This window comes from Sinocyclocheilus anshuiensis, unplaced genomic scaffold (assembly GCF_001515605.1).
Source record: "Sinocyclocheilus anshuiensis isolate Anshui unplaced genomic scaffold, SAMN03320099.WGS_v1.1 scaffold637, whole genome shotgun sequence".
Taxonomy (NCBI): domain Eukaryota; kingdom Metazoa; phylum Chordata; class Actinopteri; order Cypriniformes; family Cyprinidae; genus Sinocyclocheilus; species Sinocyclocheilus anshuiensis.
The window spans coordinates 2,426,846-2,442,140 of record NW_015539816.1 but is presented as its reverse complement, the minus strand read 5'-3'; the positions used below and the strand labels follow the sequence as shown (position 1 = coordinate 2,442,140).

The following is a 15,295-nucleotide window of genomic DNA, read 5'->3' as shown; positions in this document are numbered from 1 at the left end:
TATCTATCTATCTATCTATCTATCTATCTATCTATCTCTGTCTATTTTAAAGTAAGTTTTTAACACAAGATGCGTTAAAAACGGGTGCGTGCAAGAAAACCTGTCCGGAGTTTTACCTTATCAACCCATACACGTTCAGTGACTGCTAGCTGCATTGCACGCGGGGCTGTAATGTTGGCTCATCATTAAAAGTATATGAATGGCGGCAATACCGGCGTATTTATGCAGAATAGTGCAAGCAGCACTACACACCCACACGAAAACAGCAGCGCAACCGGTGTTTATCATAGCAAAGGCAATATATCAGATGAATTCCGTGAGCGGAGGACAGGAGCGCCGGAGTTTATGCGGTTAGAAGAAATCTCTAGCATTAATTCTGGAAAAACTGAGATAATTTGACATTCGTCGTAGGAGATGTCACACTGCAGGACTGTGCGCCAAAACTTCTGACACTGCCAGAAGTTCGTCGGAGGTAAAATTTGATCGCAATGGCCATTAATCGGCTGTCGGTGAACATGTCAAACTAACGATCAAAGACTACAGATTTTAGCCTAGGATTATAGGAATCTTTTAGGATTTTCAAAATTTGTCTCAGACGACCAAATAGTGGCCAAAATTGCAGTGTGAGCCGGGCTTTAGAAGGAAAAAATTCAAGTGATTGCGCCGGTGCCACATGGGCGCCGGGCACAGCTTTGCTACCTTGATCAAATACATCGCGAATACGGACACATTTGATTTTGTGTGGAATGAGAGACCCAACATTGGTTTCAGTTTTGTTTTAACCTAAATTAATTCATTTTGGCTTGTCATTTATATTGCTATAGCTTCTTATATTTTTAATTCTTTAATTCTTTTCTAAATACTGTTAATTGAAAGGATTTGTTGTGGAGTGAGGGGAACTAACACTAGCTATGTTTACAGCGTTTATTATGATGTTTGTAAACATTTCGCGTCTGCATTAGGTCTATTTCTGAATGAAATAATAAAATGCGACTTATACGCGACTTGGTTTTTTTCCCCCCTAAAAAACAAATTTTTTATACGCATAGTGTATTTTAACCATGCAGCAAACCGTTTTAAATATTTTTATAAATTACTGAAAAAAATAAATAATTAAATGGACTTTTTAAACCATTTAACTGATTGTATTAATCGGTCAAAATTCTTACAGTCGGTTAACCGGTTAAAATGAACATCCCTAATATCTACACTACCAATACAGCAGGGGCGTGTCTATAGCATTTTAAATGGGGGAGCCAGTCGGGGGCACTGGCTCAAAAGAGGGTGGCCGGGGGAGGGGGGTTGTGTTTGCGGAACGATGTATGTTAAAAGCACACGTCCAGTTTTGTGTGAGTGAAGGAAATCCACTTGGGAGTGGAGAGATTCGTCCTCGCACACATGGATCGCGTAACATTATGCGCTCTCGACATTGTCATTAAGATCACACTATAGAAACTGCCTAAAATTACAAATTTACTAAAAACAAGCCTATGGCAAGACATCTGGTAGGGGGGGGCACCTGGGGTGGCCAGCCAAATTTCAGGGGGGGCCGGTGCCACCCCTGGCCACCACGTAGACACACCCCTGCAATACAGGTACAGTACAAGTAATGGACACACCCACTCATTCTTTATTATGACTATTTCCAGCAGTTTACTTCATTAACTATTTTACAAGAACAATACATTTAAAAGAAGATTGGTCTGTCTGTCTGTCTGTTTGTCTATCTATCTATCTCTGTCTATTTTAAAGTAAGTTTTTAACTTTGCTTTCTTCCATGTTACTGTTTCAGAATATTAATTCTATTACAAATTAATTTATTTTCAAGTACAGTTTGAAGTTGAACACTAAGGCACAGATAAATGTAAATACATTTAAAGGTAAAGGTAAATACATTTTAGGATCATCTCATCTATGTTAAAGATGAATTTACACACACACTCACTCACACACACTCACTCACTCACACACAGGGTTTCCATGGTTAATGGGGAAATTCCATATGTAATGATTTTATACTGTACAAACTGTATTTTCTATCCCCTTACCCTACCCCTAAACCTACCCTCACACAAAACTTTCAGCAGATTTTCAAAAAACTTCATTCTGTATGATTGATAAGCTGTTTTCCTCATGGAGACCAAAAAATGTCAGCACAAGGACAATAATTTTGGATATTGCCATCTTTGTAGGGTATACCTGAACACACACACACAAAAAATGTCAAGGATGCTCACTGTGTCAGTGTGCTGAGCTCAGCCTCCAGGTTGTGTAGAGTATCCGCGAGAGCCTGTTTTTGCTGGTGGTACTGTGTGACCTGCTGAAGCTGTGTCTTTTTGTACTCCACCATAGTTGAGGTATCCATCAGTACTGTGTTCCATCTGCCCTCTATGATCTGCTCAGGCTTTGTAGAGCGTCCTGCACTAGATTCACTTTGAGGCAGTCTAGCCACCTGCTCCAAGACATACTGCCGGCAGATCTATGACACACAGATAGACATGTCATAACATTTACTGTCATTTTAAATGGTTATAGTTAGAAAGTTTCACTCGGGTGCATGATACATGAATGTACTGTATATAAATTTCAGAAGGTTTTAGTATTTGGTTTGTCCCTTCTGCTAAAGGAGCAGTCAAGCTGCATAAACCCCAGATATTTATGTAAAACCTAATAATGTTTCACCAGCATGATTTATCTAAGGATCATCTTGAGCTCCAATGGAAGCAAGAACATCTCACCTTTTAAACAAAGGAGTTGACATCATCAGTTACAAATCTGATTACATTTGACCTGGAAATCTGAATAAGTTCTGCTTCATTTTAAGTAATTTTTGCTTGGTTGGAACAGCAGCTACGCTAATTGTGTCTCTATTTGCTTTTCTGTTTCTGACACGGGGTTGGCATCCTGAGGTAACTAGGAATTACAGAAGCTTCAGTCTGGATCCAACCCTTACGAAGATCTGAGATGACGAACACCTGAGAAGAGATGATGCCAACCCCTCAGAGGACCTCAGATGATGCCAACCCTCAAACAACATACAAAACGACCAAATTTTGCTAGAAGTTTAATCACAACACATAATCATTGCAGTTAATAGTGTTCACCGTCTGTTTGATTACATTACAAATTAATTTATTTTCAAGTACAGTTTGAAGTTGAACACTAAGGCACAGATAAATGTAAATACATTTAAAGGTAAAGGTAAATACATTTTAGGATCATCTCATCTATGTTAAAGATGAATTTACACACACACTCACTCACACACACTCACTCACTCACACACAGGGTTTCCATGGTTAATGGGGAAATTCCATATGTAATGATTTTATACTGTACAAACTGTATTTTCTATCCCCTTACCCTACCCCTAAACCTACCCTCACACAAAACTTTCAGCAGATTTTCAAAAAACTTCATTCTGTATGATTGATAAGCTGTTTTCCTCATGGAGACCAAAAAATGTCAGCACAAGGACAATAATTTTGGATATTGCCATCTTTGTAGGGTATACCTGAACACACACACACAAAAAATGTCAAGGATGCTCACTGTGTCAGTGTGCTGAGCTCAGCCTCCAGGTTGTGTAGAGTATCCGCGAGAGCCTGTTTTTGCTGGTGGTACTGTGTGACCTGCTGAAGCTGTGTCTTTTTGTACTCCACCATAGTTGAGGTATCCATCAGTACTGTGTTCCATCTGCCCTCTATGATCTGCTCAGGCTTTGTAGAGCGTCCTGCACTAGATTCACTTTGAGGCAGTCTAGCCACCTGCTCCAAGACATACTGCCGGCAGATCTATGACACACAGATAGACATGTCATAACATTTACTGTCATTTTAAATGGTTATAGTTAGAAAGTTTCACTCGGGTGCATGATACATGAATGTACTGTATATAAATTTCAGAAGGTTTTAGTATTTGGTTTGTCCCTTCTGCTAAAGGAGCAGTCAAGCTGCATAAACCCCAGATATTTATGTAAAACCTAATAATGTTTCACCAGCATGATTTATCTAAGGATCATCTTGAGCTCCAATGGAAGCAAGAACATCTCACCTTTTAAACAAAGGAGTTGACATCATCAGTTACAAATCTGATTACATTTGACCTGGAAATCTGAATAAGTTCTGCTTCATTTTAAGTAATTTTTGCTTGGTTGGAACAGCAGCTACGCTAATTGTGTCTCTATTTGCTTTTCTGTTTCTGACACGGGGTTGGCATCCTGAGGTAACTAGGAATTACAGAAGCTTCAGTCTGGATCCAACCCTTACGAAGATCTGAGATGACGAACACCTGAGAAGAGATGATGCCAACCCCTCAGAGGACCTCAGATGATGCCAACCCTCAAACAACATACAAAACGACCAAATTTTGCTAGAAGTTTAATCACAACACATAATCATTGCAGTTAATAGTGTTCACCGTCTGTTTGATTACATGTCATTAACTACATGAATTTTACTGTACATTTCTGCCATATGGACATCAACTTGACATAGTCTCCACTGATAAGCTACTACTAAATATAATGTAGAAACTTTAAAATAGAAACTTACATTTTCTGTAAAGCTGCTTTGCAAGATTTGTATCGTGAAAAGCGCTATACAAATAAACTTGAATTGAATTAGTCATATGTTTTGTAATCAGACATCTCCTGAAGCTAATGAGGGGTTGTTCCGGCTCTTATCGAAAACGGTAGATTAGATCTTCATGACTAGTACTCACATCTTTTACTGTCAGCAGCTGTTCACAGCTGAAGGTTTTGGAGAAAGTGCAATGAGGTAATGTACTGTACCTCAGCTTCTTCCAGCTGATGAGTCATATGTGCAATGCTGAGTTGGGCCGGTCGGTACCGACATCTGAACACCCACAGGACAGTCCATGCCAGACTGCTCTCAGACTCTAAGAGCAATGAATTCTGAAACAAGGAATCTTTCCTTGGTCTAGATTCCTGCAAAAAAATTAAAGTATTAAAATTTGTATAAAAATAATTTTTAATAATACGGGTAGTTTAAAAAAAATGAAAAACTAAAGTGAAAAAAATGTAAAACAGATAGGACTAAAATGGTACAGTTAAAAGCAGCACATATCACAGGAAATTCCTCCTTCCTGTGCAATTTCCTCCTAGAAAACTTGAGGGAATATATGGTCTTCAAGTCAAAAACTAACTAAAAATGAGTTGATTAACAGATAACAGTTATATTTGAGAGGAAAAGTTAATTTTGGTTTGAGCTGAAGCCTTTTTTTCTGTCAAAAGCCCAAATGTTAAGTTCACCGAATCTGCTTGAGTTCTTCTAGATGTTCCTTGAACAATTCAGAATAAAATCATAATGTGTTTACATACAGGTACATACCTCAGAACCGTGACTGGTCATCAGTAGTGGCTGAACATTAGTGATGGTGTTCAGTAAAACGGCCCACACATGTGTCCCAGTAGGCTGCTCCACATGCCTCGTTTTATCCTCACCGTCTGGTACTGATCCTCTGTTTTGGGGCGTTTTGTTCCCGGCAGATGGATGTGAATTGACTCTGTGCATTTCTTCATACTACAATAAAGCAAAAGTGTCATAGTTTATATTCCAATGAAAAATTTCACCACAACATTGCTTGCACCTGCTTTCAGAGCTCGTTTAAAAGAGAAACAGCTCTGCTGTTGACTCGTTAAGGCACGGTTTCGGAAGAACAAGGAATGCTGCTTTGGAAGAACAAGGAATTCTTCTGAGGGAAGAATTGAGTCTTCCCTCTAAAAGGCGTGGTGTGCCTTCAGGCCTAAAACAAACTCAGGAGGCGGTACTGCAGGAAGTAATGCTAACAAAATGTAGTTGGTATAACGAAGCCTAATGAAGTACTTGCTCACAGAAACAATACCTGTTACCAAAGCAAATGGATAAGTGCCAAACTACAACCATGATAAAGGCTAGAGGGTGATATCTATTAGAATGCCAACACATGGAATGATCCGTGAGTGATGCCTATGGAAAATAATAAAATCAAATCAAATCATGCATTCATTAAATAATATTTTGGTGTAAAATTACTGTTCAACTGCACTGGCAAAAAGAGCAAGGAAACAAATTGTGAATCAATTGTTGAACTAACTGCTTTGAGTGCACATAAAAATGGTCAATGCCAGTCTTTCGCACAGCTTGGAATAATTAGGACACATTCATATGATGAAAGTTCTTTCAGATCATTTTTTGAAACCATGGGCATCTTAAATATCCCAAAAGAAGAAAATTACTTTAATTGTCTCAGCGCAAATTATACAGCTTTTAAAATCATTTCAATGACCATTTCAATGATTTTCATTCACTGATATACTTTAACAAAAGCCACAAGGCACAAGGTTGTAGCACTTTAATTCATAAATGTGATCTAACAAAGGTAAAGGGCAAATTTTGACCTTACATGCTGTTTATATTACTTGTAATTGGGATGAAGTAAACATCTGTTGAGTATTTTTACATATAATTTTTTATTTTGTTGAATTAAAAACCCAGAACTGCAGGTCCACCAGACCCACGAACACTGGCTGAGTAACAAAAATATGAACACCACACAAGGGTTAATTCAGGTATGGAACATGACCACCATGGTGTTTGAGAGTGATGTCAAATGAGACTTGTGCAATAGATTGCCTGTATTTCTTTTTTTATTTCTATAAGAAAACAACCATTTTAATCTTACCTGCAAAGGGAAACTGCCATCTGAATCCTCTGTCCTCCGAGCTTCAGCATGGCTGGGTTGTGACTCTGATAGGACTGCGGTAGGAATTTGCGTTATATAGTCAGCTGTCACAACAGATGAAGAATCTGTTGCCGTTAATTCGGAGTCCTCTGTATGTGTTGACTGCACAGACCCCTCTGCTGCTAAAACCACACTATCTGTGGTACTAATATGGGCACCTCCGGCAAGTGAGATGCTAACATTTTCAAAATGTCCATCCTCTGTCTCCATTTGATTCAAGGTCTCTTTCTGCACAGTGTCCACTGTTAGTTTGTCTTGTGTGCTCAGTGGCTTTGCAGTGTTTGGCTGACTAAAGTCCGAAGACACAGTCAGTGAAGTATCTGTGGTGTCGGGCAACCTGACCTCAGAAGTTTGAAGGCTTTCTGAGTCAGTTGTGTTCTTCTGTTGAGATTTACATGCGTTCCGCTTTTTATTACTGACATTGTTTGCTTTTTCTACACCAGCTGGTTTTCTGTTCTTGTTCCTGCCTTTAGCAACTTTTGGAGGCTTTTGAAGGGGTTTTGCTTCATTTGAAGCCTCTTCAATGGTGTTTTTGTCATCCTCATCATGACTCTCCAACACTGGGACATCCTGCTGGTGAACTACAGACCCTGACTCATTGCCTTCTCCAGTGTGGACATCCATTTGACTTGATGTTTCTGCATCAGTGACTTCATGTTGCTTCTCTTTTTCATCTTTTTGAACATCAATCTCCATGACCTCAGAGGTTTGGGCTTGGATAATCTTAGCTGCCTTCTGTCTTGGCTGCATTTCAGAGCTACTTGATTTCACATTGGACTCTTCTGATAAATCTAGCTCAGCCATTTGGCCTTCAGGTTTCTCAGTACCAGAGGAGATCCTATGTTGATTTTTTACATCTGAATGGGAGAATTCATCTGTGGTCGAGTCTTCAGGACTTGTACACTGTGTCTCTTGCAGTGATTGATACCTGTCTGATGATAATGCAGGGGTATCAACATCCAGGATGATGGTAAATACTTTCTTAGCAGTTCCAGAGCTTCCTTGATGCTTCTCTGGGTATGAAAGTATTGGGTCAAATGCTTGAGTAGATGAGTCCTTCTCTGGTTTAGGCCTGAAATCAAGGTCTAGATCAGAATGAGTGGGTTCAATATTATCGGTGTGGCTGTTTTCTTTAAACTGCATTTCTGATTTTGAAAGATCAGCACATAAATGTAGAGGTTCATCAGAAGAGCTTATTGCATCATGTTCTTCATCCACAGCTAAATCATCATTTGGTTTGACTTCCAAGAGTTTCAAGCCATCCGCTGATGTCTCTGCGGTCCTATCATGAAAAACTGAAACAGTATCCCATTTAGTTGAAGAAGCTGGGACAGCTTGTGTTAGTGGGTTTTGGTCGGGTTTGGTAAGATCAGAGTCCAGCACTATGGTAAAGACAGGCTTTAATGATTCACAGGATGAGCCATGAGTGGATTTGCTGTCACCTTCTCTTAATGCAGATCCAGTTCCATCCATCTCTTGAGATCCAGACATGAACAGCTGCTTATTTGAGTCGTGGCCTGATGGAAGGTTCCCAAGATCTTCGGTTGCTTGTTGTTCTGAGCAAGGTGATAGATCTTCTGTTTCACTAACTTCCTTTGTGGGCAAGAATTTTACATTCATACGATTTATGTCATCCACTTCACTGTCAGCGGCAACCTGCAATCACAAAAACATAACTATTATGACCCAAAATTGATAAACACCATTCAGCAATATATGTGTGTTTATTCAGCTCCTGGACATTTGTTATATGATTTTTTTTAAATAAAGCTATAACGGATACTGCATACCTAAACATTTATCTGAAACCGTCCCTGTTTTAAATAGTCTAAATCAAGCTCTAAATCGAGTTTTACACTGGAGCAGGTTGCTTAAACTGAGTCAAAAACTGAAATTTATTTGTTGGTATGTCAACGGCTTTGCATAAATTCAATAGTTCCAATTTGATTAATGACTCTTTTGATACCCATATTAAAATGGTCTCAAAAGCTGAATTTTTCCACCTAAGAAATAGCCAGACCTCAATCTTCTCTATCATTGCCTGATGCAGAAAGGATTATCCATGCCTTTATTATGTCAAGGCTTGATTATTACTTTATTTTGGTCTCCCTGATAAGTCTATCAAGAAATTGCAATATATTCAGAATTCAGACGCTCAGGTACTGACTTACACAACTGCTTGTCAGCAAATTTCCCAGATACTTTGAAACTTGCACTCATAACTTCCCATACATGCACGTATTGAATTTAAAATTTTGATTCTAACATTTAAAGCTATTCATGGGACAGCCCCTGCTTATATTTGTAACTTAGTTGTCTCTTATTCTCCGCTTTTCTGGTTTGTGTTTTCTTCAGAAGCCTTCATATAAATTAAAGTCTTTTCAAAGCCGTCTGAGTGTACTTTGTTATTTAGTCGTACTTTATTGTTATTATTTTACGCTGTGTAGTGCTTTGAGTTTCAGAAAAGTGCGATATAAATAAAATGCATTATTATTATTATTATTATTATTATTATTAATCCTTCACCCAAGTAATTCACAAAGGCCTTTTATGCTGTCAGCATGAGCGCAACCCACTGTACCACACTTTCCAACTCTCTAAATAAAAGAATAAGAGAAACCATCAAGCAGAGCAGAATAATGCGGATAATGCAGTCTAAAGATAAGCTTTGACATCAGAAATGCACCTGCTTAAAGTGATGTGCCACAAAGCAAATCATCCAGCATCCAGCATTTTTCTCAGAGAACAGGTAAAAAACAAGTACTTAAAAGCAATGAAGTGCGTCCTTCATTAATGGCCCTAGACAAAGAACAGAGTGGGTACTCCATTTAGCAGGTTTTCACTAGGATAGAGTAATTTGTGCTCATGCCACCGTGGTACACTCAATTGCATTTCTCCTGCCAACACCAAAACCAGACCCAGAAAAAAAAAGCAGTGTACGTCTGTCAAAGAATAATTGCAGACAAGAGATTCCTCTCCAAACACAAATTCTGTCATTGTTTACTCACCCTCAACTCATTCTAAACCTGTATTGACTTACTTTTTACTGAAAACAAGATGTTTTGAAAAATGTCTCAGTAATTTTTTACATTCAATAAAAGTCACTTAGGCTGGCCGCACACTAGAGGATTTTAAGGCCGATTTTAAGCCCGATTTGCACCCCCGAACGATCGGGGGGTGTGGCCCGATTCACGGCTCGTCGCAAGCAATTTTTTGTCCAAAAAACATTTATCTGCTCCAGATCGAGACGGAGCGTCGCCGAACTCAAATCGTAAATATCAAACATGTCTGATATTTACGACTCTTGATCGGGCTGCCTCTGACGTGATACCCGCGATAGCCAATGAGAGCGAGCAAGTGTCACCTACCGGATGTTGCATGCTTCTGTAGCTGAAACTTGGCAGCCACAAACGTGCCATGAAAGCAGATTTAAGCCCGATTTGCACCCCCGAACGATCGGGGGGTGTGGCCCGATTCGGAGCTTGTCGCAAGCGATTTTTTGTCCAAAAAATCCTCTATTGTGTGGGGTCATTACGATTATTTAACTGCTCCCGATTGAGACGGAGCATCGCCGAACTAAAATCTCTCTTGATCGGGCTGCCTCTGACGTGATACCCGCGATAGCCAATGAGAGCGAGCAAGTGTCACCTACCGGATGTTGCATGCTTCTGTAGCTGAAACTTGGCAGCCACAAACGTGCCATGAAAGCAGAGAACATCACCCATATTCTTTTCTATACTTTGTTTTTCACTGTGCAACAGAACACATGCCAGGAGAGATCTCGTGTCACTGTGAAATGTCCTACATTCATCAAGTATGTGGTCTCGTGGTCTGGTCTAATCATCTAGTGTGCGCATTCAGAGGATTATAAGGCTAAAAATCGTTTGAGCTGTCTTCATGTCTGTGGTCTCCCATGGTTTTAAAATCTTTTAAGATTTGAAAATCGTCTAGTGTGCAGCCAGCTTTACATACATTGCATGGACAAAAAACTGACTGGAGCTCCTCTGTGGACACTCCAGGCTGCTGAGGCTCGATGCACTGAATGGAACATTGAACTGGATCAGAGTTCCCTTCCTGAGTCCTCTCATCTTCCAAGATCTTCCTCAGGGCTGGTGTCTTTCCAAACAATGTTTGAGCTTCTTGAGAGAGAGCAGTCTGACCATCTGGAGTACAGCTTGTCTGCAGGACCTCAGACAATTTCTCAACCTCTAGAAAGTTTCCTTCCACTTGTTCTACAGCCTACCGAGAATCCACCAAGGCAGTTAGTCTCATTACATCAGGCGTCTGGAAAAGGCTAATCAAGGATATCATCTCCACTGCAGTTTAAAGATGGCTTTGAATGTAAAAGATTTGCTTATCTCAAGTTAACTAAAACTTCACCGAATTTAAATCAAATGTAAAAATATTCAATACTTTGACAATTACTAATTTGAAAAGGATGAAAGTATAACCTTGCTGAGGAGTTAGTAACAAATACATTTCTAAAACAAAGCAAAAGTGTAAGTTTAGTGGTACAGTATTTTACATTTGAGCATGTATGATTGTGAGTGAATGGTTTTTGGCTGCATCTTTTACCTTTAATGTATTTGAGTCATTAAAGCTGCCCTCTATCCGACCCTGTGGAGAGTCCAGACTCTCGTGGCTCTGTTGTATTAACATTGCACACTTCAGCTCCTCAGTCATACTCTCACCAAGATCAACACACACATCCTGAACAAAAACATTAACACAATTACACATAAACATGACTGCAGCAGATAAAGATGTCTGTGAACCTTTTATGGAGATACATTACAGCCACAAAATGTTCAGCTATTACTGCAAATTAAACACCTAATACTGTGACCCTGGAGCACAAAATCAGTCTTAAGTCGCTGGGGTGTATTTGTAGCAATAGCCAAAAATACTTTGTATGGGTCAAAATTATTGATTTTTCTTTTATGCCAAAACCAAAAATCATTAGAATATTAAGTAAATATGTTCCATGAAGATATTTTGTAAATTTCCTACTGTAAATATATTAAAACTTTTGATTAGTAATATGCATTGCTAAGAACTTCATTTGGACAACTTTAAAGGCGATTTTCTCAATATTTTGATTTTTTTGCACCCTCGGATTCCAGATTTTCAAATAGTTGTATCTCAGCCAAATATTGTCCTATCCTAACAAACCATATATCAATGGAAAGCTTATTTATTCAGATTTCAGATGATGTATAAATCTCAATTTCGAAAAATTGACCCTTATGACTGGTTTTGTGGTCCAGGGTCACATATTATTTTCTGTAATAAAAAAAAATATTATATTATATTATTTTATAATAGGCAGTGCAAGTAGAAATGATCTGTTCAAAAATAAATTTCCTTTAGTGCGTCAGATGCTTCTTTTACTATATGACGAGCTGAAATAGAATTTATATTGCTGTTAATAGACAGTGCATAACTCTTAGATCTGAAGTAGTTACCAAGAAACAAACTGATTCTAGTTCTCAAAGCTAAAAATGCTCTTATTTCAGTTCAGGTATTTTAAAGATGCACACCCTTTGAGAACAAACAGACCCATGGCAAGAAAAGTACCTGCACTGCTGTGAGTTTCTCCCATCTGTTCACATCCTCAGAAACCTGCAAATCTCCCTTCAGATGCAGTTCACCGGCCCAGCTGCAGGCCTGCTCTTTGAAGTCCTTCAACTCATCCTGTGTCTTGCCTCCTTTTGACTGTTCCTCTGTTTTACCATTAGATTCAGACTGTATCTCTGGCACAGTATCTTCTGTTTTTTCAGTCAAGGGCTTGATGTGCTTAGGGTCTTGGACCATTTGATTTTCAGGTCTGTTTGGGTTCATTGCTTGCTCTCTCTTCTCTGTGGCCAGCTCTCTGGCCATGCAGATGCTTTCTCGAAGGTGAGCTCCATCTTCAGCCAGCGTCTGCAGGTTTTCTAGACCTGCAATGCTTGCCAGAAGACTTATCTGCTGCAGTAATGCATCTGCCTGCTCTGCCTCCGCTTGCAACTGCGCCGATAAGACCTGCCAGCCAAAACGGTTACATTAAAGGATTAGCTCATCAAAAAACATTTTAGGTGAACTGATTGAAGGTTTAAATAGATTTAAAATCAAGTGCAGTATGTGACAGAGGCATTGTGCACATGTAGATCAAAACGGGCCAAAACTGAACTTCACTACACTGCTGCATTGCATTTGAATGTGTTCTCAGCTTAGTCTTAAAGCATAAACATTCACCTGGATTGTTTTGAGGACCAGTGGGCTCTCAGATGTAGTCAGTGCATTTGTGATAGTCTGAATGGAGGACAGGTGATCTGCGATATCAGATGCCACCTTCCCCTTGGCAGCTTCCAGTTGTCTAAAAACATCACTGGTCTCAGAAAAGAGCTCCTTCACCTCTGCCATCTTCTTCCTCAGCTGGCTCTCAATCACCTTTAAAAATAAACTACAGTGAATTTGCTGAAATTTAAAGAGTGGTCAATGTGCTAGCCTGGTTAATACTAATACATGAGGTTTACCTATACCTATATATAGGTTTACCACAGTATATCACATCATTTTTGCATACAAATCTCATTACACATTGTCTAGCATTAATGAAAAAAAAAAATTGCATTGTGAAAAGTTGCTGGTGTGTCTGAAATCACCTGTAGCTCCAGTGGGAACTCGCGACTCTGCAGCAGCTCCTGGATCTCTGAAGATCTGCGATGGAAATGTTCAGTGTTCTCCTCTTGAATCCTGAGCTCATCCTGTGCAAAACAATTATAGTTGAGACATTTATTTGATCAAAAATACAGTAAAATCTGTAATATGTAATTTATTCCTGTGATGGCCAAGCTGAATTTTCAGCAGCCATTACTCTAGTCTTCAGAGTCAAATGATCCTTCAGAAAGAAATATTCTCAATCGTTCTAATATGCTGATTTGTTCAAGAAACATTTCTTATTATCAATGATAAAAACAGCTGTTTTTTGTGGAAACCATAATACATTTTTTTTTTCTGGATTCCTTGATTAAGACAAAGTTCAAAAGAACAGCATTTATTGGAAATATAAATATTTTGTTCCTTATTTTCTTTTGATCAATTTAACGCATCCTTTATTTAAAAGAAAAATCTTACTTAGCCCAAACATTTGAATGGTAATGTAAATATCACTAACAATATCATGTTTCTTTCCATAAATGTTCAGTTGATGACAAGTTACAATGATTTATTTTTCTCATTTAACATCCAAAATATTTAACATTGGTCTCCAATTCTAAAAAAAAAAAGTGTATTTGAAAGTTATACCAAAAAAAGGTTTGTCAGCTGACAAAGGATTCACCTGCATGGCAGACACATCCTGCTCTGTCTGAAAGGGGTGTGACTCAGCAAGTGTCATCAGCTTTTGGGCGCTCCAGCCCTCCACCTCTCCAGCCAACAGTAGGAGTTTTTCCCAAAGTGAAAAGCCAGCTTGAAGGTTGTCCAGATGACAGTCTGCCTTCTCGTTGACCTGAAATCACAGGTTAATGCAAACACTGAACATTATTAGGAAAATAGAGTGAGAGTATTTCTATCACATTACGGCATTACTGAGGGAACATACATCAAGCCAGCGGTCCATGAGGGTGTCAGCCTCACTCTCAAATGGAGCGTCTGCACAATCTGGGATCCTTCTCATCAGAGACTGCAGCTGACGACACACAGCTCTGAACTCCTCCACCCCGTCCCCAAGACCACTGAGATCTGACTTTATACTGGTCACCTGCACACATACACAAAATCATCACATAGTCATGCAGTTATTTATACTCATTCTGACCCCAGTTTTATCTAAGGAATAAACTGTATACATTTTACAAAATATTAGTCTGCAGTTAATACTAAAAATCATCTAAAATGATGCAGTTAATACTGCCATCTGCAGTCCACCAAGAATGGAAGCACTGTACTCAGGATTTTTCAGTATTTCTGTACCTTACTGATCAGGAGCTGCAGGTTGTCTTTGCCCATATAGGAGGCCTGATCACCAATAGTCTGCTCTGCTTTCTGCAAAGTGCTGCCTAAGCGATTTCGGCAGCTCTGGAACTTCTTCAGTAGTTCGCTCAGACAGACACACTGTTCACGACTGAAACAGAAGCATGAAACTTGTGAAATGGCATTTCACAAAGTGCTTTACTATAATCATGTGCATTTCTCATCACCTCTCTGTGACTGCTCTCTGTGCGTTTTCCCATTGCGTCTGCAGCTCGCTGATGGCTGTCTCTGAGGTGCTTGTCTGTGCACAAGTATTTCTCAGATCCTGAATCTCTGAGCGTAGTGCAAACAGTTTGCTCTCCATGTCTGTCAAGAAGCGTAACCTGAGAAAGAGAGAGACACTGGTGAGATTACGACAGAGGCATATCGTCTCCTTTACTGTAATCAATTTAGAGGTATAAAATTCTCAGAAGTCATTCCACATTTTTTAAACTATCTGAAATGGATCAAATATAGGTGTTACTGTGAGAAAGCACTCATGCATCAATCACAACATTTATAAATTTATCTTATTTATATACATGTCTATATATATTGT

The 15,295-nt window shown here is 39.2% G+C and overlaps 1 protein-coding gene across 1 annotated transcript in view; it reads right to left on the bottom strand.

The window, feature by feature from the left end:
- LOC107683962 (nesprin-2-like) overlaps window positions 1–15,295 on the bottom strand; it is a 98,090-nt gene that overhangs the window by 57,256 nt on the left and 25,539 nt on the right. Inside the window, exons 31-42 of the mRNA XM_016480065.1 lie at window positions 14,925–15,080; window positions 14,698–14,848; window positions 14,327–14,485; window positions 14,066–14,233; window positions 13,389–13,490; window positions 12,979–13,173; window positions 12,322–12,765; window positions 11,320–11,454; window positions 6,685–8,400; window positions 5,352–5,543; window positions 4,793–4,948; window positions 3,553–3,794 (exon numbers count right to left, since the gene is read on the bottom strand). Of these exons, the coding sequence (XP_016335551.1) occupies window positions 3,553–3,794; window positions 4,793–4,948; window positions 5,352–5,543; window positions 6,685–8,400; window positions 11,320–11,454; window positions 12,322–12,765; window positions 12,979–13,173; window positions 13,389–13,490; window positions 14,066–14,233; window positions 14,327–14,485; window positions 14,698–14,848; window positions 14,925–15,080 (3,816 nt within the window). The remainder of the gene's footprint in view (window positions 1–3,552; window positions 3,795–4,792; window positions 4,949–5,351; window positions 5,544–6,684; window positions 8,401–11,319; window positions 11,455–12,321; window positions 12,766–12,978; window positions 13,174–13,388; window positions 13,491–14,065; window positions 14,234–14,326; window positions 14,486–14,697; window positions 14,849–14,924; window positions 15,081–15,295) is intronic.